Here is a 24800-nt window from a genome sequence, read left to right as displayed (position 1 = left end):
TTATGCCAAGTTTTAATACTTTCTACAGAAAATCTCCTCAAGTAATCAATAGACTACTGAGTTCCTCACTAGGTCTTTCCTTTTTTAACCTGCTTGTGATGCATGATACACTGTTTGCCTAATTTCTGGCCATGGCACACTTAATCACACTACCATCATTGGTAGTATTGAAGGCATCTTCAACATCTTTACATTTCTGCTTGTTTTCTTACACAGCTTCACAGAGTTATCACAATGTCAGCTGGGAGAAACCTGTGGAGGACAGCTGGTCCAGATGCCTCCACAAAGCAGAGCTGTCACAAACACCAGGCCAGCTCAGACATGGTTTATCCTTGCAAAATCTTGAAAACTCCCAGTGACTGCAATCTTGCAGCATCCCTGAGCAATTTGCATTACCTACCTATAAAAAACTTTGTCCTATAGAATCATAGAATCATCAAGGCTGGAAAAGACTTCCAAGATCCAGTCCAATTGTCCATCTACCACCAAAATTTCCACACTAAACTGCATCTCTCAGTACGTGTTAAGAATTTCCTGAACACCTCCAGGGACAGTGACATCACCACCTCCCTGGGCAGCCCACTCCAACATCTAAACAATCTTTCAGAGAAGAAATTTTTCCTCATTTAGCCTGAATCTCCCCTGGCACAACTTGAGGCCATTCTCTCTAGTCCTATTACGTGGGAGTGGAGGCTGACCCCCAGCTCACCACAACCTCCTTTCAGGTAGTTGTAGAGAGTAATAAGGTCAACCCTGAGTGTCCTCTTCTCTAGTCTAAACAATCCCAGTTCCCTCAGCCATTTCTCATAAGACCTGTGCTCCAGACCCCTCACCAGCTTCATTGCCCTTCTTTGGACATGCTCCAGGGCCCCAGAGAGTTTGTGGATGCCCTGTCCCTGGAGGTGTTCAAGTTCAGGTTGGATGCCAGGTTGCTGACAAGCAGGAAGTTTGTTTGTTCCAGTCCTACCTTCCCTAGGGCCTATGGTTCCTGGCATCTTTGGGGTATCATGTGCTGTGCTGCAGCAGGAGCACTCCTGTGTACCAGTTGTCTTGATAGCTCCATCCCTCCACATCTACCTAAGCACCCTGATGTGACTAACGAGGGAACTGCCACACAAGTGGATATTAGACAGAGGTACTGAAGTACTGATATCTGTTGTATTTGAAAAGGAAATGAACTCTAGTCTTGATTATTTTTTTAATCATGTTCAAAAAATGTATCCACAGTAATTTTCACAGCTGCTGCTGATTTGTTAGTACAACTATCCCCAGATCTCCCCGCTGTTTGCTTTATGGTTTACAATCTTATTTTCATTTGTTCAAAGAAATGTTTTTCTCTCCCCGTCATTACATGAGGCACTCACATGAGCAACAGCATGGGGAGAAAACTGTCCATACCCACACCCCTGTCAAGCATGCAAAGCAAACAGGCATGAAAGCGGGGCCCCTCAGCCCGTATCACAGCCCCACTCATCGTGACAAAGGTATAAACACGTTGGTGTCCATCTAAGAACTGCTTTAATTCATTAAGAACACCTATTCTATGCCACATGCTTCATAGGGAAAGCCTGTTTTCCTCATTAGGCCAGTTGCTGCAATGGAAAATACAGGCAGCTTTGAGGCTCAAAGACCGCTCAGCAAGTTAAAGTCCAGAATTTGGCCCATTTTTCCAATTGTGCACACAATTCAAGGCAAGATAGGACCTCTGGCTGTAAACCATTTGCCTCCTAATATCTGCTTTTGGCATCTTGCAATCCGACAGCCCTCAGAAGCAATCCCATTTTCATGGGAATGCAGAACTGAAGGAGACATAGTTTATTTTTGTTAAACTATTTGTCTGGGGCTATGTCAGTAGTCAGATGTTTTTGGAGAGGAGAACATGAAACAACGCACCACAGCCAGCAATGGCAGGAAGCTGGAAGGAATCCTGCTCCTCCATGCTTTACAGGGATGGTGATACCCAGGAAAAGACAACCAGAAGGTGCAGGGCAGCTGTAGTTCCAACAGATCAGCACTGGCTCAGGGAGAAACACAGCATGGAGAAGCACCCAGATAGAAGTGCCAGTCCCTCCAGGCTTCACCCCCCCCAGAGCTAACCTGATCTGCTCCACAGAGACTCAATGTCATCCCGGCCTTCCCACCTTCCCAGGGGTGTCAGGCTGAGGGCTTTATCACAGAGCCTACATGAGAGGGAGGAAAGGAGGTAAGGAAGAAGAGAGGTGCTTTTTTGTTTGCTTTTTTTTTTTTTTAATTATGGTCATTATGTAATTGGATAAAAGGTAATAAATTCTGAAATAGAAAAGACTCATCGCAGACAGCGAAATTACTACTCCGCACGTCTATACTGCAGTTAAATGAATAACACTTGACATATGCCTCTGCAATTGCTATCATGGTAAATATTTCAGCTGCGAAACTAAGGCACAGGTCAGGCACCTGGCTGCAGTCACACACTTCCGACCCAGCCCTGCAGTGCACACCTCGCTGCCATCTCAACATGTGTCTCTGCACCATAGAGATAAGAGCCATGTGGGAGCCCAGATGCCATTTTCAAGGCTTATCACTACTGTGCTACGGTAAGTTTAATCCACGCTGGTCACTCAAAACTCAAGATTGTCAAATGAAAGCACCATCGAGCACGGGTGAAACATTCTGCGGATACACGTTTTGTAACAGCGCTAAGCTCTGAGAGCAAATAGCTCCGGAAGGGAGATGTTTGCCCTCAGTGTGCTCCAATAAACTGATTCACTTTTTTTTTTTTTAACCACTTTTTTTTTAAAAAAAAGCTGACGCAAGTTTGTCAAAGGGAGTTGTTGGGGTGTAGCTGCTGTTGATTGGCTCATCTGATACACTCCCATTTGTCTTTAAATCACTGTCCAACTGCTGTGGATTGCACACAAGCAAACTTTTCAACACAGGTGCAAATCCTAAAAGATAAAACCCGCTTAGCAAGCAAGAGAACCAGCTCAGCTCACAGGTAAACCTAAAACATTCTTCTCTATAATGTATGATCAATTCATTTTAGACACCATCCATACTTTCCAAAATTACAAATGAGAAATGCAATCAATTAATCTGTAAATTTAAGTGCAAGATGAAAAATGGGCTCCTTAAGATTTACTGACATGGTGATTTATGTTGGCGAGTATTTATTTGTATTTCTTCCAAAATGAAATATAGCTTCTTTTTTTTTTTGGTACAGAAGATCAAAATGTAAACAACCAACCAGAACTAGCAGGAGGTGTCTAAAATTAACCAGACAATTAAGAAATGCTTGCTTTCCTTTGGAACCCTTGCCTAAATTCAAGGCTCTTGATTCACTTGGCTAAAATTCCAGAAAATAAATGAATTTGTGGAAGCAGACTTTGCATTTTAATTGTTTATTTCACAGTGATAGCGCATTTCATTTTGAAATAGCTGTGCAGACAATAATATTGCAAGCTGTCAGGAAGACGAGGAATCTGGCAGTCTGCTAACTCAGATACCATAGTGGAACTTACAGATCTTGCCACCACAAAACCTGTAAAAATGTTATTAGTTATATCTGTGACCTGGCATTATTTGTGATCAGTAACCATTCTCTAAATGTTCTAACTGCAGATCAGATGGAAATCAGTAATACTGTGATATCACATGCCAAATAAATCCACTGATTTCCGAGTCCCTTCTGAAAACCAGTATTTAATAAGCAAAAATAACAGCACTCGGTACTTCAACAGTAAAATAGTTGCATAGGAATTAATAACTTTCCTCTAATAGTGGGCATATCACTTTTGCAACCAGTATTTCCATTTTAATGCCATACTTCTTTCTGTTCATCAGAATGACACAGGAAAGAATAAAGCCAAGTTTAAGGAATACTATAGAGCTAATGCACTTTTTTTTTTGCAGGAAAACCTAAAGGGAAAATGTATCAATTTTAAGTGCAAGAAAAAGCAGTGGAGAGATTTTCAGTTACTTGCAAACTTAGAGAATTCCTCTGTAAGGCAGAGAAATCTGGGTAGATTATGATTGGTTTAGGTTCTTCCAGTGTGTTTTCAGAATTCAGATTCAGATTCAGATTTATGAAGTAGAAATCATTAAATCTCAGAGGAGCTGAAGCAGATGATCTTTGATTTACATCTAAATCACCTCATGTGATGAGTTATATTCTGGCAGGATGCAAGACCACTGGCCTTGGTGGCCATGCCCTGATATGCAGCCCTGTGCCTGGCCCTGACCATCACCCAGGGGCAGAAATCACCCATCTACCAGTCTACAGGGGTTCAGATTCAGCCACGATTTTCTTCTCAACATAGCTAGCTAGTATGTGCCCCTGCTCCTAAATGACATCTCACAGGTACAGAAGCAATCCAGCAGTTGTGTTCACATGCAGAAGGGTGGCAATGATCCCTTTCGCTTTGCTTGCCCTCAATAGATCTAACATTGCCATCTGAAAGCTTGTGGCTCCACTGGAAAATTCCTGCTTTATGCAGTAATTCCATGGCCTCTTGTGATGACGCCCATAAGTCAGATTATTCACTTGTGTAAATGTTTGACAGGACAATGTCCAAACAATTCTTATTCTGTAATGTGTATTTCTAGTCAATTTTTTTTCCCCCTTCCAAACTGTTTACTGTGCTGTACAAAATTTCCTCCTCAGTCCAACCTCTGTGTAACTCAACTCTATGCAACTATTTTTGCTTACTTCTCTCGTGTCCAAATCTTTGAAGATGTGTATGCTTTGGACTGCCACATCTGGAAAAGACATTTCTCCAATGAGCAGCAGGCAGTGCACACAGCGGAGATTTGGCTCTATATCAGAATAGGGTTAAGTGCAAGCAGACGTGCCTGTTTGGTTTTTAGACATTAAACTCAAAATAAGCATCAGGAAGAGGAACAACTCTCTTCCTTGAACAGGACAGAGTCTGTATTTAAAGGTTTTGTGAATGAAGCCGCAGTTGGGAGGGCTCTGGTTTTTTAATGTTTTTTATTCTCCCAGCGTTATTCATACCCCGACTGGGCAGAATCCCCAGGTTGCAGGAATGTGAGCCTGCCAGCTGCACTGCCTGCTGCTCACATCCGTGCTCACACTCCCCGAGTGGCAACAGAAAGGAGTAAACAAAGCTGCGATCTCTGGTAGGAAACCTCCTAATGCACTCTGATATTGCTTTTCCTTTTCGGTTGTCTGGTCTGGGTGGATGGTTTTAGTAAGAAGTAAGGAGGCTGACTTTATTTTCTGGACCAGGGTCAGTTTTATCCCCTAGGACTGGTATTTAAAGTTTACATTTGCATTTTAAGCCTATGCACTGTAACATTTTGCCACTACAGATACATATGCAGATGCTCTTAAAGACAGCATGTGATAGTGAAGGTCTGGTCATCAAGAGAGAATGTACATTCACAAATGCAGAACCAGGAGAAATTGCAGATTTAGTGCAACAAAGGACCAAATGTGGAAATTATTAGTAGCATTGTTTTCTGATATTGTTCTGATATTTCTGATATTGTTATGCAGTGTTGGTCTGTACTTAGCATTTGTTTTTTATGAGAAAGGAAATGGGTCCAGCCAGCGTGCTCACCTGCGAGGCAGAGGCGAAGGGCCGGGAGCGTGCAGGGCTGGCACAGGTGGGACAGAGACTGCAATGCTGCCCAATCTGTGCTCGCTCCCTCCTTGTTCTGCTTTGTTGTCTCCCAGGCTAAGAAATAGAGATGTGACATGCCTCAAGGAGTATCTTTATGAAGAGAAAAGTGTTATAAAACCAGAAGGTTTCTTCCAAAATAGTTTGCTCCTGAATGTGGGAATAAGCAGATGAATGTAAATGTGTGTTTGCAGACTGTAACAAGAGACTGCTGAAATACTTCAGGTGAAGTCCTTTTTGTAACTGGTTTGCACAGTTTCTCTTGACCCATACGGAAATTGGCCTATACAATATATAAAAATCCACAGAGAGCTGAGCATTTATTCATACCATTTTTTAAAAGCAGGATTTTTTCTAATAAGAGTAAAGATCATAAGACTTTTATCTGTGTAATAACCCTGTGTGAGCCAGATCTCCGGCTGCGGGGTGAGTGACGGCTGGACACAGAAGAGCAGAAACCACTGTATGAGAACTGCACCTGCTATTTATCAAAATAGTGATAATGCACAGATGTTCATATTTACAGATAGAATCCAGGGAAGGGGATGAATCATCAAGGCATTTAAACCTGCAACAATATTCATCTTACAACAAATGATTCAAAACACTGAGAATTTCTTTGAGTGTGTGCATTTGGAAGCAGTGTTAGCAAAACCCTGATGTACTCTTCATTTCTAGCAGTGAGCTTCTCTGCATCACCATCCTCTGGCAATACAAAATCAGCAATTCCAGTAACTACTTTCACCTGGATTAGTAATTATGCCAGATGCGTCTATTGGCCACTATTCTCTCCACCATTTTGAGGGAGATGGAAGGGCTGAGTGCCAGCATATAAAGGAACATTATGCTTGCCCAGAATTTTCCCAGTCTGCAACAGTCTCCTTTCCTAATGCTATTTACAAAGAACAAACACAAGCCCAACGATTCACAGCCGTTTATCTAATTTGAAGAAAACTCTAATGAGTCCTGTTGTGCGTTGTTTGCAGAACAGAGTGTTCTGGCAGCTCCCCATGGTAGGGAGAACCCACGGGCAGGCACCGCAGTCCTGTTTACCCTGAAGAAGAGACCGTATGTTGGAAAGTACTGACCACTCTATGGATTGCATGGAGCAGCAAAAAGTCAACATTGAACTGGAAGAGCAGAGCAACAGCGGGGAAAGCCTGGAAGACAACTACACAGAGCTGATTGAGTCTGAAAAGGCTGCAATTAGGAGGTAAGCATTTAAGTGGAGGACTTGTCTGTTCTGGCTAAAAAGCAGTAATCAATAAACAAGCTTCACTAATGGCATCTGGAACTTAAAACGTTTCCTAGGTAATATGCTTAAATTAGCGTGATTGCTTAGATAGTGTCTCCCCCCAGTCGCAGCCTCCCTGCTCTGCTCTACAGATACAGTACCCAGCACAGTAGGGGCAGCCCAGAAAGCGACCATCACCTGGCGTGACCTTTGCAGGCTCCCCATCCCAATCTTGGCAGCTCCCACCCACACAAATCAACGTGAAAACTGATACCTATGTAGGGCAGTGCAAGCCAAGCACGCTCCTTGCATGCTCCAGCCATCTGGGACAGGGGCATCTCTGGCCAGGGCAGGGGATAGAGGGCTGCAGTTTCCACTGGGAGATGCTCAAGCACCTACAGCAGGGACCCAACGTGCTGCCAGCCTCTGTGCAGCCTCAAGAAGATATTCAAAACCAGCCATCAGCCTCCAGCCCCCACTCACAGAACCCATTTCCAGCAAGACTGCCGCAGGGCACTTTCCTCCCCTATGACAAAAGGCATATACGTAATGCATGTCATAGGCCTTATCTGATGTTTTCTTATTTTTCTTTGTGTTTAGTCCATTTGCTAGTGATGATGCAGAAAGTCAGAAGTTCCTAACAAATGGATATCTGGATAAAAAGAAATTGGAAGACTATAATGAAGAATATGTAAGTTGTATTAATTTTCAAGTGTAATTACTATTAAATCCCATTAAGCTGACACCAAAAGTTTCAGTAAATAACGTTACTCTGCAGCTTGATCAGCAAAATCTTGGCATTAGAACAGTAAGCAAACATTTTCTAAGTTAGTGCAGCAAACTCCTTCTGTTGCCTTGCAATTAAAACTAGGTCTTCCCAGGCAACAAGAAAAATTTTCTCAGATCACACTCTGTACAGCACTCATGACATCCCATCCAAGATATCCAGCCCAGAGTGGATCTACATACATATTTCTGATAGGAGTTCTGGTTCCCAGATACTTTGTTTCTTCCATTTAAGGCAGATCTGGGCCCTGCTTGTTTCCAGCATCCATGTAAACGAATCTACACCCAGTTGCATTGTGTTAAAGAAGGGATGCTCTTGATCAGATCCGCACAGATATCCTTCCCTTTCAACCCCTGTTGCCTCCTCTGGCACATTTTTAGCTCCACAGAGAAGGCAGTATATCTGACTTTGAGAAAAAGAATCCACTTGTTAAGCCAATAACTGGGAAAGTTACCTGATAGCAACATGTATTTCTGTTGAAGTTGGTCAACACACAGCCAGCTGTGGCTCCATTACCACAGCAGTTTGCTGGCTTCAAAAGGCTCCACCTCTAAGGACTGAGAGCAATGAAGGAAAAACCAGTAGTTAGAACAGTTAACTTATTGCAGCTAGTAAAATGCAAGCTAATAGTCATCTCTGCTCTTGCTTCGTACAGCACCGGGGCAGAGCTTCCTTTGGCATGTCCTCCTTCAACCTCAGCAATGCCATTATGGGCAGTGGTATCCTAGGGCTGTCCTATGCCATGGCCAACACAGGAATCATCCTTTTTGTGTAAGTACATAGAAATAAAATAAATAGAATATTAGCGCTAATCTAGAGTTGATTTTCTTTTGTGGTTAGAAAGGTAAGTTAAGCTTAAGAATCATGTTTTGTTAGCTGAAATGTTTTATAAGAGTTTTCGTAATGAAAATGTTTTAGCTGCACCACAAGCAACCATCCACAGATGACATACCTTTTTTTTCTTTTTTTTTTTCCTCTATTGTTTCAGCTTTTTAGCTCTGTTTTATGTCAGGAACACAGCTGACAATGGATGCTGTGTAGTCAAAAAAAAAAAAAAAAAAAAAAAAAAAAAAAAAGAGGGGGGGAGGGGAAGTGAAGAATGGGAGAAGAACAGCATACTTGTCCTAAAAAAACAATACCTATCTTACTGGTTCATTATGGGTAGATCGCAGGAGAAATAAATCACACGTGAAGTTTTACACCATCCTAACTATCTAATCACTATGTAGAAATGGGAGAATAGTATTTGATATAGGTCAGAAATGGCAATAGGTTTTGATTGCAAAGGCATGCACTGATTTATTCAGATTTGATGTTGCTCCCTCAGTCTATTTGTATTCAGTGTGCACAGATGACAGCAGAGGAATGTGGCAGAGATATTCTATCTATACAAAATGAGATTTGATAGACAGTAACAGATAGTCATATGAAGGTTTTTAATTTATGGATAATCCTATCAAATGAGAGAGACAGTACAAAAAGTTAGTGGGGTTTGTTTTGTTTATTAATAAATGTATTTAATCTTAACTCTGGCCTTAATTTTAATCCTCCATAAGGTTAGAACACAGTATGATGCTCCATATGACACTAGGTCACTGTTTTCCATTATTGAACTCCAGGGAGCCTTTAAATCAGGCTGCATGGCTATCTCTACATGGCTTTTTTCTTCTCAATGTTTTTTTTAACTAGAACAGCAGCAATATTTGAAATGCTACGTGTAGCTCCCAGTTGCTAAGAAACATCTCCTGTTTTGCCAGCCAAATCTGTACCTGAACATTAACTGTCGATGCAACTGCTGCCACACTCCTGGATAAATGTTTCCCAACACCTGTATTCAAATGGTTGAATATAGTTTCTGCAGATACAAAAATGGAACTTAGTTCTATAACTGAGTGCATTAGAATCTGGAAAATGTAGGATTCTTTTTCCCCAGCTTTCTCTGAGCACTTCTGCTCTGAGCACAGTATTGTCATAAATTATCACTGCAAAGAAAATTATGATATATTGAGACTTGAGGGGAAAAAATTACTGTTGCAACATTTTTGTTCTTCAGGATCCCTTCATCCAAAGGATTGGCTGTCTGTACTGTCAGTGCTAAAGCAGAATGCAAGCCTGCAGTTATGCTAGAGCAATCCTATGGAGTCATATAACAAAAACAAAGGATGTCTCCACCCCACAGTTCATTTTCTTTTCTGTCCTACTTCCATACTTTGTGCATTAGAACATTCTTCCTTCTGGCAGAGGAAGGAGTTTTATTTAAAACTGAAGAACTGTGTGAGGATATAGTTACCCCTGTGGCATGTATATGCTTGCTGGAAGTTCCTCTGTTTCCACAGATTGTGACGTTAGTAGCACAGAAAAATTCCATCTACTAATGGGAGCTGCTGTACATTAATTCTAATTTAGAACTCAGAATCTCCTCAAGAGCTGCCATTGCGCCTTCCTCTCCCACAGAGGAGGTTTGCACTCCAGATGCCAGGACTCAGAGGTCATGTCTTTGTATAGAGGCTGGATGGGTCTCATCAAGAAAGATGCCATTTTGGAAAGATACACTGCAATGTCAGATGTGAGCTCCCCTTAATGTACGGCCTGAGCTCACTGCATGAGAGAAATCTACTCACTCAAAGTCTGTAGAGTTGTCTGTCTCTCTTAGAGAAAGCAACTTGGTCTGGTGATCACCACCTGACCATTAAACGAATGTCTCAGGCTACAATTCATATACAAAGAATTGGCTGTCAGTATCTCCCATTTTTATATGAAGCTTTGTGTTCAGAGGAATGGAACTCTGTTCAGCCATAGAATAAGGCCTATCAGTAGAGTTGGTACTTCCTAGCTCTGTCATGTTATCATGACATCTCCTTCCCATGCTTATGCAGGCTGACGGCAAGATGGTTGTGATAGTAAGAGATGTTGCCCACAATGTTATGCACTGAAAATATCATGCAATATGTTTTTCACCAGCATTTTGCAAGAGGACGGCATCTGAAATCACAAAAGATGCAAATGTGTGGAAGGAACATGGCAGTAATCAGAATTAATGAAGGCAGGCACCAGTACCTTTAAGCAGACTAAGTTAGAAGAGAATGCTGCAAGTGCTGCAAAAGCATATCTTCCACTGTCAGACCACACTTCAGCATTATGTAGGATTCCTTATATACTTGTACTTTGCAAAGTGTGCATCTGAAGTTGATATCTACAATTATACAGTAAAATAGGAGAAGTCTAGGCAGAAGTTGGCAGTGAATTTGTCACAGTCACAGTTTAGGTTTTGAGGATTTTTTTTTTTTTTTTAATAAATCTGTATAAGGAGAGATAAAATATGAGGCCACTGAACAGATGAGCCCAAAGACCTGAGATCTGTTTATTTTTGTTGAGTCTTACTAAAACAGCATTTTGCCTCTGTGAAATAAATTGGCACCTGTCTGGACTTAAGCAAACATTGAGAGGCTTTTGAAGTGTCTAAGGTGCAACTTCAGCCATGAATAACCTACAGCTAACCCATATCTATTCGTTTTGTACCATGAGTCCTGGAACTAGGCACGCTCTTGCTAGAGATGTTTACACATTGAACTTCAGAACAAGCAAACATCCATTCAAATTAACTGAGTATTTCTGATGTGCTGCATGAGATTCTGATTTTTGTTTTGCTTTACAGAGTTCTGCTGCTCAGCGTGGCAATGCTGTCACTCTACTCAGTCCACCTCTTACTGAAGACATCAAAAGAAGGAGGTATGAAGATCAGGTTGAAACTGACCAGAAATCTCTATTGCATGCACATTTTCTTATCTTGGAATGCAATTTCTCACATGCATTCACTGTAGTGGTCCATGGCTCTTATTTATTTTGGTGTTTTGGGTGTTTGGTTTTTTTTTTTAGGTTCATTAATATATGAAAAACTGGGAGAAAAGGCATTTGGATGGCCTGGGAAGTGTAGCGTTTTCATTTCAGTTACAATGCAGAATATTGGAGGTAAGGGTAAAAAGATTTTAGAATAGCTTTCTAACTTCCAGTGCTTTTCTAGAAAACAGAAGTACTTTCTTCCCTCTGACTAAATTACATCATAGATGACCAGGATACAACACATGTTATTAACAAAGGAATGCAGAAGGAAATCTTGCCTTGTTTCAGATGACACAGTGGTGTCTGCTAAAAGCTTGTTGCATGAGATATCTGCACGAGCAACGCAGGTACTTCTGCGATGACTAAAGTGGCTTGGCCAGGTCTCTTCATTGACTGTGGCACAAGCTAGGCATCTGCCTTAGAAGAGATGAATATCACCTAAAAGGAGAACATAGTTCTGACTTCTACTTTTCTACCTAGACACAGCTGGCTCACATCTATCTATTGCAATAGCTTTTTTGATTGTGTACATGAAATATCCTATTCCAGGTCTTCCTCTTATTCTCCGAACATGTATGCTTTGGTAATTGAGAGGAATACCTCTTTCTTGTGGACCAGTGGTTTTCAACTTGTCCAGGTTGATCCAGTGAGTTCCAAAGAACTCTCTGTGGCCAGTGTAGGATAAAATGTGTGCTGTCTGCCAATATATTTAAATGAGATATGGAAGTCGTCTGCTGCCAAAGATCTTGAAAACTAGCTTTTTAGATATGTGCAGTAGAGTTTTTGGAGAAAGAAATTAGAAATAGAAGGGATAAGATGGACAAAGAGATTTAGAGAAAGTGACAACCAAATTTTCTACAAAAAGTGGATAGACAAAAGTGGATACAAAAACTGGAAAAGCAAGATTTAGAAAGAAAAACAAAAGGAAAATTTACAGGTGTAAATTTCATAGCAGTGATTTGAGTATGTTGTTAAATTAGTAGTAACTGTTGTAGTCTAAGACTAAATGCTAGATTTCATTCAGAACATGTTCATAAGAGAAAAATATCTCTTTAAATAACATTTCTTTATTTGCATTGTGATCTGAATAAAATTCTTTCTGTATTTTAGCAAAATCTGATTTATCAAAATGCTATGTTTTTCATGTAGCATCGATGCTTTTTAAAACAAATTATTTTTGTTGGATTTATTCTGTTTTCTCTGAAAGCGTTTGCTTGATTTTCAGCAATGTCAAGCTACCTCTTTATCATTAAATATGAACTTCCTGAAGTGATCAGAGCATTTATGAAGCTCGAGGAGAATTCTGGGTAGGTACTTTTGCCTAACCTGAACCTGAGATTAAAAAAAAATTTTGCTATGTCAATGATAATGATTGCTATCTTTTATTTCCCCTCTTTAGAGAATGGTACCTGAATGGGAACTACCTTGTCATACTTGTAACAGTTGTGATTATTCTTCCCCTTTCTCTTCTAAAAACATTAGGTAAGGTTAATGTCCCACTTAACCTCTTTTCCTATTTCTGTTAGGATTGTGAATTTATATGTAGCTGAATCATATAAATATACATTTTTTTATTTTTTTTATTTCTTTTTTGCTTCATAGGTTATCTTGGTTATACGAGTGGTTTTTCGCTGACGTGTATGGTTTTCTTTGTCAGTGTGGTAGGTAATTGTTCAGGACTTGCCTCTAAGCAAATATAGAGCCTGTGAACTGCACAACATTAATAAATCCCTTACCATCACAATTTAATATGGGTGTTAGAATGGTACCTACAAAACGAACTGAGTGCTGAATAAAACCAGAATTAAAAAGATCAAACTAAAAAGCAGCACTTAAAATGATAAAACATAAAGCGGAGCAACAGCAGAACCAGAATAAAAGCAATTATTTGCTGGAGAAGCAGAAGTGATAGAGTTTGGTTTCATGCTCCCTCTTTCCCTTCTCCTTTCTCTGTGCCTGTTTTTGTTCCTGTTGGTTTGTCATGGCTGTAAATTTAGTCTCATATAGGAGTACTCTACTGATGACATTGTCTACTGTATTGCAGGTAATCTTCAAGAAATTTCAAGTACCCTGTCCTCTCCCTATCATGGATCATGGGGCTGGAAACTGGACGGCCACCAACATCACACTGCCAATGCACCTGGTCACATTATCAAATGAATCTCTCAGTTCTGGTGTGAATTTCATGATGGACAATACAGTTGGGCACTTGCCAGGCCTTGAAGAGCCAAGAGATACTTTCCTCAAAAGTGGTGTAGAATATGAAGCACACAGCGACAGCAGTGACACATGTCAGCCGAAATACTTTGTGTTCAACTCACGGGTAAGGGAGATTGTGTAGAATTTGTCTTTTGCCATTTGTGCCACAGCTAAACTGCTGCCTGCCAAAAGTCAGAGGCTTATAGCAGTGACCATTCGTACTAATGGGAGCTTTATTTTACAGACTGCCTATGCAATACCCATCCTGGCATTTGCATTCGTATGCCACCCTGAGGTGCTACCAATATACAGTGAACTGAAAGAGTAAGGTTCTTGAATTTTGTCCCATACTTCCAGTTAACGATAGCAGACATCACTTTCTTCCTGTTCTGCCCTGATTGTGGCTCTATAGTCACCTACCTGATAATGATTTATTTTGCACCATAATAAACGGATATCAGCTCTGCTTTCACCTAATAGTTAAAGAACTGACAAAGAACTGCTGTTCATAGAGCTGCATTAATATGAACTAAGGAAAGGATGAGTTTGGACAGTTCTTTGAATGACATGAAATATGACGGGGAATTTGGCTGCACAACAGACAGCTCTGAAACCAAGAATTCTGGTCTCTAAAAATATCTTAATGAGTTCTTCGTCAGAGTCAGCTGTCGCTTACTCTTAAAGTTCCCTGGGATGCCATTAGTTAATGCCATGAGTGTCTTACATAGACTCTTAACCTACCCCATTTTGATTACCAAATATTAAAATCAAACACATTTGCTTAAACTATCTGATAGTTGGGAAAAGCTAAGAAAATGCAGTTGTTCAGCAACAAGAATTATATTCCAGGAGTTTGTGTTACAAAACTCAAGGAGGCCAAGCCGTATTACCTCCTATTTTAGCATGCTTAACCTCAGAATTAAAAATTATCAGATGATATGAAATTTGTTTCCAGGTTCTATAAGCTGAAGATTTCCTTATAAAGAAATATTTAACCAAGGGTTCTCTGAAGAAAGGAGTTGATTTACAAGAGATACTTGAACCTGCAGAACAGTGCTGTGTAGATAAAAAGGAATATTCAAACAGAGCTGCCTGAAAACTCATCTCATTATTGTTACCAGCCATACGGTTTTAGCTATTCCATTTTTTATTTAAAATGCACTATTTGAAATTTATAGTATAGAAATAATGATATTTTTTAAAAATATTTATTTACATGTTTGTCACTCAGTAAGCAGTAGAAATGAAGTGTCAATTCATTCTTTTGGTGCTGTTCTGTGTAGAGCTATTGTCACAAAGCTTCAGGAGCTTTGCATAATGCGCACAGCTGCTATGAACTTTCTAGCCACGAGGGAATGTCAGTAGAGGCTTCTCAGAGTACTTCTTGTGCAAGTAGAAGCTTTATAAGAATAGCACTGTTACTCTTTTTCTCTCCTACTCCAGTCGTTCCCAAAAGCGAATGCAGAATGTCTCAAACGTCTCCATCACTGGCATGCTCATCATGTATCTTCTGGCTGGTCTCTTTGGATATCTTACCTTCTATGGTAGGTTAAAAGCCTGTTCTTTACAGAATTTTCTCTCTTGTTTCAAAACAGACAAGATGGATCAATCATATAAAGACAGAAGTGTTCATGTGTTTTCTATGGGCCTTAATTCAAGCACTAGTATTATTCAAAAGTAATATACTGTATGTAACCTCCTGCATAAACAGTGAGACTTATCCAGCTCTCTGGCCACACAGTCCTCATCTGTCAGGGCCTTAGTTGGTCTAGTTGTGCATTTCATGGCTTTGTGAGCTCAGACAGCAAACTGCTGTAAGCTTGGCTCTTACAAAAAAAAAGCCAAGAGTGAAACATTAAAAATACTCTGATGCTCAATAGTTTTACATGACAATGTTAGCTGCTACCCACCGTGGCTCTGATGCTGTTAATTCAGCCTCACCTGTGCTGAAAAACAGGAGCAAACCATTCTAGCATAAAGAGAATACAGATGAACTGGACTAAGCAGTAGGTAAACAGAGTAGCTCCTATATTAGCACACTGGTTCATGTAAACGCCACGTCTTTTTACCTCATTAGTTCCTTTGTTACAGCAAAGAAGTAAATAACACAGTACTGCTTTGGCAAAAGGACTGAGAGGCTTGGATGGAGGTTCAAAGATGTTCCCAGTTCAGTCATTCGTTTTTTGTCTTGTATCAGAGAAATTTTTTTGCCCTAGGTTACACATCCAAGCAATGACTTTGCGAAAGTCATTTGTGAAGCTGAAGTAGAAAGCATTATCTCATAGATGTGCTATACTCGTCATCTCTGAATGATGGACTTGTATCAGTCATGCCGGGAAAATTCCTCTTTGGTGTCCAGCCCGTAAAATGGATCTGATGGCAGCAGCTGGGCCAGAGCTAATCTTGTCTGGCAGCAAAATAAAGACCTCTCTTTCGTGTGCGTAGGTACCATGTAAGGGACTTAGATCCCTTCTGTTTCCTTTTTGCAGGGGAAGTTGAAGATGAGCTACTTCACACATACACCAGGGTGTATACTTTTGATGCCCTCCTTCTGTCCGTGCGCCTCGCAGTGCTGGTGGCTGTCACCCTGACTGTGCCCCTTGTCCTCTTCCCTGTAAGTAAAAGAGCTGCTGGAGATGAAATCTGGGCTGGCCTGTAGACACTAATTTCATGTGCTTAGCAGAAGCAGGCCTTAACACAATGGTAAGAAAAGCAAGCCTGGGTTTTGTTTTGGGGAGCAAGTTGTTTCATATGCAGCTTGCCCACAGCAACCACATTAGGCAGCTAGGGTTGCAAACTTTGAAAGACTGAAATAAATCAGTCCTTATAAATAAACCAGAAATAAATCGGGAACAACTGCCCTGGCTCCCTCTGGCTCTTTCTGCGCTATATTTAACAGCACAAGCACTGAAGACTGGAGATATACTCAAACTGCCTACAAGATTTCCTAATACGTACCTACTACAGCATCCAAACTCAACAGAATGCATGCAGTTTACACCGTGACTGTCCCTTGTGCCTTTCCAATGTAGCCAGGCAGAAAACGTTGGTGGCCAGCAAGTTCTGGGGGGCTCGTGTGCTGTTCTGTGGAGCAGGCCTAGGTCCAGCACCTTGTGCAGGTGGGCTCCCGTTGGCCTGCATTGTGGCTGTCGCTGTCTGGCAAGAGCAGCAGCCCTGGAGTTTTGCTTTTCTATTGTCCTGGATGCAAATACCAGTTCTATGTAGGTATTGTTTCCAGGCTCACTGATAAATGCTTCAGAGCAGCGATCATCATTCAAGGTTGCCTGCCAAAAAATATGTTCTGAGATGAACCAATTACTTTGAGGGCTTTATCCTGCTCAGAATACTGTGTTGGTCTGCCCTAAATGTTATGTTTTAACCAATGACTCAGTGCTTGAATTTTTCTTAACTAGCTCAGCATTCTTCATGGGAAAACAGAGAGCACTGCAAAAGCCTCTATCTGTCAGAAGCAGCATTTTGCATTTTTAGCTTTCTGCATAATTATGTTTATGTTTGAATAATGTGCAAAGGCTTAGCAGTTACAGACCGCAGAGTTAATTGCCCTAAAAAAATAAAAAAATAAAATAAAAAAAACAGAAGAAATATAATTTTCTTTAAAGCCTGCACATCAAACAACTCTCTTGCCCATCAAGTTCAGCATCACTTATAAATCAATTACTCCAGTCAAGCAGCATCGTTATACAGCAGTTTTTCTATGAATTACTACATTTTCATAAAGTGGTCAGAGTTTATTCTTTAAAAAATAATAATAAAAATAAAGAAATCATTGCGTTTCCTTTAAAAAAAAGTCTATTTACCATTATTCAGTGTGAAATTTCAGTCTCGTGACTTCACATCAGCGCCAGCATGACAGCAGTAATAACGCACAGGATACTGACAAGTGAACAGGAATGCAGGCAGTGCTTCTTCAGAGTGGTAAAGGTGTTTTACAGCAACTCAGGGACCAGATGAAAGTTTTGCTACCTACTTTCTTCGTAACGTATGTTCATGTCAGCCTGAAAAGTACAGCATGCAAAATGAATGCTGCATTTTCATATGATGGGCTTTGAGTCTGACAGAACTCCGTACTATTACTGAACAGCCGAACTTATCCAGAAGCAGAAGTGAGCCTTGAGCTTTTCCCAGTTTCAACTTCTACCTTTCAAATCTTCTAAGCTTATCACAGTACTTCACAGTAACATTATCTACTGCCTCCAGAGGGATTTGCAGCTGACCTTTCTCCTACTTTCCATTTTCACTGATGAAAAAGCAAAGACAAACCCAACTCTATTGTGTGAGAAAGTAAAGCAAAAAAAGGATCTTTTGCAACAGCTTTTTTTTATCTATAATTTGATATATTTTCTTTTCCATGTGGTAAGAGATGCTTATATTTTGATAGATGTATTTGTATGTTTAATGAAAGTAAAACAAAAGTTTTCTTTCTTTTCAAAAGTAAATTGCAGATCTCCTGTGAGATGTTCAGGGGGATCAGGTTCAGGAATACAGCAACTCAACTCAGATTTCACCTGTGCGTATTTTGCCTGCTGAGTAGTATTCACAGTGGGGGGATCTCTGGACTGGTTTGGTTGTGGTTGTTGTTGTTTGTTTTTTTTTTTTGCTGATACCACATCTTTCAGTTGAGCAGATTTCATCTCCCCGATTTTACAGCCTATTTACTCATCTTTCTCCTACACAGCAAATATTTGAGTTTCTGCATGAAACTGTGAACCCAGTTCTCAAAAAACCTACACAAGAGTGAGATTACATTAAGACTGAAAACACAATTCTTTGGTCAGAATTTCTCACAGCAAAAGTAACCAGTGTAGGCCATTTAAAAAGCAAGAAGCAAAGATAAAATAAGTGCTGTTTTACTTTCCTGGATTATTTTTGTCTTCCAGATTCGTTCATCTATCAGTGCATTACTGTTTCCCAAAAGGCCGTTCAGCTGGATACGACACCTTCTGATTGCAGCAGTAATTCTTGCTTTTAATAACATGCTTGTGATTTTTGTTCCGGCTATTAAAGACATATTTGGATTTATTGGTAGGTTTCATAAATACTTTTTGTTTACTGTGTTTATACTTTCTACAACATATTTACATTTGTGGACTATATGATAGTCTCCATGTGGATCTTACAGTGGAATAACATAAACACCAATTTGATTTTATATGGGATAAGTTCAAAAGGTAATGTGAAGTCCCCATGGTCTATTGGCTGGCAACTCTGCCCATGGCAGAGGAGTTGGAACTGGATGATCTTTAAGCCCTCTCAACCCAAGCCATTCTATGATTCAGTGCCCTTTTGTCCCCACTTGAACAGCTCACATGCAGACATCTACTTGCAGACAGACAACTAATGTCTCTTCAGCTCTGAGAACTCAAGTACTTGGATATCTCTGTGCCAAACTTGAGGATGGGTCTCAGCGGACAGTAATAACTGTACTCCAAAGGAAGTTGCCCAAATCAGTCCCCATAAAACCCACAGAAATTATTCCTTAAAGAGAAACCCAACTCTTCTGCAGGGGGCTTTCAAGCCCCCTGAAGTTGAAGCCATGCAATTTGAAGGTCATGCATGACCACAGGCGAGTTCTGCACGAATATTCCCCATCTCTTTTCACCTTGTGGGTGAACTATGCTGGCAGAGTGTCACACAACATGGTACTCAACTTTGGTCTCTCTTCCAGGTGCCTCTTCTGCCACCATGCTGATCTTCATCCTCCCCTCTGCATTCTACCTGCGACTTGTTAAGAAGGAGCCCATGAGGTCTCCCCAGAAGATAGGGGTAAGGGTTCTGGCAGCAATTTTTGAGGAAGGATGATGGGAGGGTGTGTGCTTTCCACCAGCCCCAAATTCAAGGGCTTTTACTTGCAGTGTCTGAAAGCTGATCGTAAATGGTAGGGGCTCACCAAAACACAGATTGGACAATGTGGTTCACCATAGCATGGAGACCCGTGCTGTGCAAGTGAAATTGCTTAAAGCTCTACTCCAACTGCTAAATTAACAATAGCAAGCGTCTAAGTTAAAGTGTCTCTTAAGACACTAGAAAATCTAATTTATTTAATTGGATCTAAGATGTAGTTAACATCTTCACCTATATAATTGATACCTAAATTGTGCATAAAAAGCTGTTGGTCCATGCTAGAAGTCTATCTATGGGTTAATAGGAAGATGTAAGGTCTAGATTAAGAAGGAGGTTATACTGAAGAGATAATGAAGTGATACAAAGATGAGAGCTCTCCATTGGGATAGATTCATACACTGAAAGGAGATACACATGAAGATCTATCATTTATGTGCAGCATGTGTTTATACATCATGCTGAACTGATGCAGCAGCATCTTGTATCCATGTATAAATGCACACAATAGTCACCTGAAATTTAACAGTATCACTGAGGATATGTCCTTTGAACACTTAATCAAAATATATTGATGTAATATATATTCAGGCACATAACGTAAGCAGACATACGTAAGTACAGCTTTGTATACATGTTTTAAAAAAAGAAAGTAAATGGAAATGGGAGAAGTTCAATTTGTACATGACGTGTGTGGCAAGTGTGAAAGAAAAGGATCGTTACCATAAAATGATTTCTGAAGATAATTTTTGGAACAGTTGTTGTTAGAGAGATAGACTATGCGTATTTTTCCATGGCTCTTTGTTCATTCTTCATGATTTTGTGCTAGGCATATCTAGAATTTCACACTCTGCACAAAGATAGCGTACAATATTTCTCTTTGTGTTATGATGTAGATTATTATTAAGTGTGGACAGATTCTGAAAGCTAAAGCCCCACTGAAGCAAAGTGGGAATGTAAGCACCTAGATCACCATATACAGAAATGCTTTCAGAGAAGAAAGATGGGCTTATCTTTTGTCTAATAAAGATGTAAAGGATTAACTCTGAAACTGTTATTGATATTGGAAACAATGAATATGCACTGAAAATTGGTCAATTTTTAAAGGAAAAGAAACTGTTCTTCAGTTACAATTTGTATAATTATTTATATAAACAAATTTAGGTTGCTTTTTTTTTAGATTTAGTTTTGTAAAGCTCGGCTCTTTTGGACTGAAATTTTACATAAAATTAACTTTGATTCACATAGCCCTGTATGGTTCTACTTAAATTCAGTCACAGAGAATGGCCCAGATTCAAGACCTCAGCATTATAGAAATGTGGTTACCTTGGAAAAGTCTAAACTACAGTATGCTCAGTCATTTTCTTCATTAATACATTTTTGCTTTTCAATTACAGGCTCTAATTTTTCTTATAGTTGGCATAATCTTCATGATTGTGAGTATGACTCTCATTGTAATGGACTGGATTTACAATCCCCCAAGTTCCCGACATCACTAACCTGTGGAAAGAACCAAGTGCTTTTCATACCATAATGTTTGTATTGTGTGCTCTAAAGGACACCAACATGGCACAGCTATTCCTAGCTAGTAACTGCAATATGTTGAAGACAGTTTCTGGGTAGGACAGTTTCTGGGTAGGACACTAGAACCCAATGGAGTCTATGTCACAGGATGGTTATTTATGCATCAGGAACCCGAGCTTAGCATTTCTAGCCAGGTTGAATAAAATGTGTGATGTGGGTGCTTTCTATTTTCAAAACAAATATAAGAATAACTGTGTACGTAGTCCTTAACAGTCGTTTGGTCCCATCCTTTTTCACCTCTCCCATTATATTCATAACACGGTTCCTAGAGCACTGGAAAGGTAATGGCCAGAAAACCAGCTAGTGCCTTGTTTTGCACATGAAGCACATAGGAGCAGGTGCCCAGCTCCTAGAGAAAAGGTATGATTTCTGTAGGGGATCAGAAAAGTGACTTCTCCCCATGTACTGATCTATCAGAAAGGTGACAGATTTGGCAAGCCAGTGGACAAAGCCGAGCATCAGATACACTGCCCATATTTGTCACCCTTGACACATGATGGCTGTTGTATGGAATAAAGCTCTCTCGTGCAGGAGCCCCTGTGCTGTGACTGAAGAACATCTGACCATTCATTTGTTGTTGTTAAAGGTGTCTCTGCTGGAAACGTTAGGCAATTCTAGAGTGGGATTTTTGGTTTTCTTAGCATTTTTAATTCTTGTCTGAGCTTGCATCACTGAACAAGTTCCATCCTCCATAGAAGCTTGTCTTCCATTCTCACGGGAATTTAAGGAGACCACACGGTGTGGCTGAGCACCCTATGCAGTATTGTTCAGCACTTGTCTGTTTGATAAATGTTCAGTGCAGGAAACTGTAATTTGCTATATATATAAATATCTGTATTTATGTACATAATCCTTTGTTTTCTTCTAGTTATAAAAATATTACCCTCTGGTACATGATTTCTGATTTATTTTTTTTTATTTTATATGTCACTCTGTTTTCACAGCCACACATTTAGTATTGTTTTGAAGAAAATATTTTGGATTACTGGATTTGTTAAAGGCTCATTTTATTCAGTAGCATTTGAAATACACTTGCCACAAACCCTGGCCGTTACCTGTGTAAAAACAAATTCAGACATTCACTATTTATGTTACAATAAATGACAAGTTGTTTTCCTCTTGAGAATTTTTAATATGTGCATCAAGGTTCTGCATTACCAGTATAAACCAAGAATTTGGCTAACTTGCTCTGTGGCTTTATCTCAGCTCAGCTATGCATATGCCAGCATTCAAAAGCATGCATAATTAAGCTATGCAAAGGAAAAGATATTACTGATAATCTCAAGTGTATTGTGCTACACAGCTGTGCGAGAGAAAAGAATGTGATGTTCCATGTTATAAGGATGCTTAATTAGCATCTAGTAGCCTCCAGACTGCATTTTGTCAGATCTATGGGGAACTCTACACATGCTCTCTGTACTATTTTTCTCAAAGGAAAAGTAGTCAGAGAGGTGACAGGGGCTCAGTAGAAGACAGAATGAGTGGGAAAGTGCAATTGTTGGGTTTAACATGTTTAGGAAAATCCAGTCTCCTTTAACTGGTGTTTCCATTTTCCAATTTAAAAATCTGTTGTATGCACGCATGTGAACTCTGAAAGCCAACAAAAGCTGCCTCTGTCCACTCTTCAGCTTCACGTAAAATTGACCATGTGTGTCTCTCTGTGTGCATGCCTGCTAAGTGTGGGTAGACATAAAAGTTGGCAGGAAAAGTGTATCAGTTATATATTCCATGTCAACTACTGTCCTTCTGAGCGCTATTTTACACTCACTTGAGTACTGCATCATTAATACTCTAGGCCATACACCCTTGTGAATGCTGACTGGCTTTGTTTTTTTTCTTTAAAGTTTCCCATATTTTGTTCAATTTGAAGCAGACGAATACCAGTAACATTCTATTAGTAGTGAAGAGCTTTGATGTGAACTAAAGTTAATAGCAGTATCCCAACACCTCTTTTCTTGTTAGCATTAATGAGTTACATGTAGGGAAGAACGAAACATAACTGAGTTTCTGTTTCAGAGCAGTTACATCTATTGTCTGCAGCTGCATGTGGAAACTTAGAAATTCATGTCTCACATAAAATGTAGATGACCTCAAGAGAAGTAACCAAAAAACTATGGAATGATGGCTCTAGTCACTGGCTTTTATTGGCACAAAAATATTGGTGTCCAGCATAAAGGTGGAGAGTCTGTAACATGTCAGATATTGTAGTTAATAAGCACTGCTCACAGCAACATGCAGCTGTTAGTGGAGTAAGGCTAGCATTGCACACTAACTTCTTAGCACTGCTGGAAATGGAGGATGTTGCATTTTCTTGTTTGTCCTGTCATGTTGATAATGAGGATTTTTATTACAAAACTATCCATTGATGTACAATAAATGAATTTTTCAAGGACTGCAGATCTTTTTCTTCTGTTTTAGGCTAGCAAGAGAAGGAATATTTTGAAAATCAAGCAGAGACAAACTAAGCCTTGACATGAGCATCACTAAACCTGTGCTCCCTTTTAAGAGAGAAAGATGTGTATGCATAAATTTGTAGCTTCCTCATACCATAACCATGATACATACTCTGTTTTGTATCTATTCATGGAACTTCACAGACATCATCGAGTAGAGAATGGCTGGTGTTAAAAGTGGAGCTACCTGCACGACACTGAATGCATCGTTCTTTGGGGCATGGGATTAGCCCAGATACGCAGTGCAGCAGCTAAGGATAGCTGCTGTTAGGAGTGTGCACCAGATGGCACAGCTTTATATAAATACTTCCTATCGTTGAGCTATAGATTTTCCTACTGTTACATATTTGTCTGATGTATAATCACAGCCCAAAATACATGGGTCTATCCAGCACCAATGAGCTCATGTGAGAACTGCATACCCCATGCCAGACCTCCTGCTCCCATAGCTGCCTGCTAGCAGGCCCAGACACTTGCCAGACTCCCAGAACATGAACAGTACCTGCATTACACCCAGGACTGCCCTCAGAATCCTCTCACCCCTTCATCCCATCTCATCATTCCAAAGTGTACACCGCCACCTCTGCCTGGGACACAACGTCCCTGAAATCCTCACGGATCTTCTCCTGGTGGTTATGCCTCCTTAATTCCCTGCATCACCTCCTTTGCTCTGTTTTCACGTTTCTTGAGCTATAAATTCCCTATGTCCTGACCTTGCTTAATTAAACTCATGTAGTTGATGCAAGTGAATGAGTTTAGCTAGAGAAGAGGAAAAAAAAACATGTCTTCAAGGACAAAAAAGAAAGAAAGCAATGAATCTGTATTAGACATTCTTTCAGACAAAAGAATGTATCACTGAATGGACATTACAAGAATACTAGGATCGATTTGGAAAGAAAAGAAAAAGAAAACACAGAAAAAATCAACGCATGTTTCAGTTTTGGATTTAGAAAGAAACTGAACGAGGGACACTCATCAGAGGGCAAAGTCCTTTCTACTCTGTAAGTAATCAAAGACAATGTTAAACAACATCTATCTGAAAAAAGGGCAGCAGGGATAGATAAGCCGCAAAGCAGCTGGCTCTGGTGTTAATTTTCAGTAAACGTTGTCTTGCTTGGCTACTTCTCAATGGCTGACATAATAGTAATTAAAGCTAGTCAGCAAGTACTGACTAAGAGGACTAGTTGATGGTATAGATTGGAATTTTCCATTCATTTGGCTTA

The 24800-nt window shown here is 40.1% G+C and overlaps 1 protein-coding gene across 4 annotated transcripts; it reads left to right on the top strand.

Annotated features, from left to right (window-relative positions):
* Positions 1–2864: 2864 nt before the first annotated feature.
* SLC38A4 (solute carrier family 38 member 4) lies at positions 2865–22250 on the top strand. Of its 4 annotated transcripts, none has more exons than XM_048947802.1 (17): positions 2879–2977; positions 4982–5118; positions 6613–6834; positions 7456–7546; positions 8298–8413; positions 11298–11371; positions 11519–11611; positions 12708–12789; positions 12882–12964; positions 13085–13143; positions 13527–13805; positions 13926–14005; positions 15125–15225; positions 16171–16295; positions 18580–18724; positions 19368–19465; positions 20938–22250. In XM_048947802.1, the coding sequence occupies exons 3-17, from the start codon at positions 6692–6694 to the stop codon at positions 21037–21039; spliced, it is 1671 nt and encodes a 556-aa protein (XP_048803759.1). In that variant the 5' UTR covers positions 2879–2977; positions 4982–5118; positions 6613–6691; the 3' UTR covers positions 21040–22250. The 4 variants fall into 4 exon arrangements, with proteins under 4 accessions (XP_048803750.1, XP_048803740.1, XP_048803759.1 ...); XM_048947772.1 differs by having other exon boundaries at positions 6608–6834; XM_048947793.1 differs by lacking the exon at positions 4982–5118 and having other exon boundaries at positions 2865–2977.
* Positions 22251–24800: the final 2550 nt, after the last annotated feature.

Source organism: Lagopus muta, chromosome 1, assembly GCF_023343835.1.
Source record: "Lagopus muta isolate bLagMut1 chromosome 1, bLagMut1 primary, whole genome shotgun sequence".
Classification (NCBI taxonomy): domain Eukaryota; kingdom Metazoa; phylum Chordata; class Aves; order Galliformes; family Phasianidae; genus Lagopus; species Lagopus muta.
This window is presented reverse-complemented; position numbering and strand designations above follow the sequence as displayed.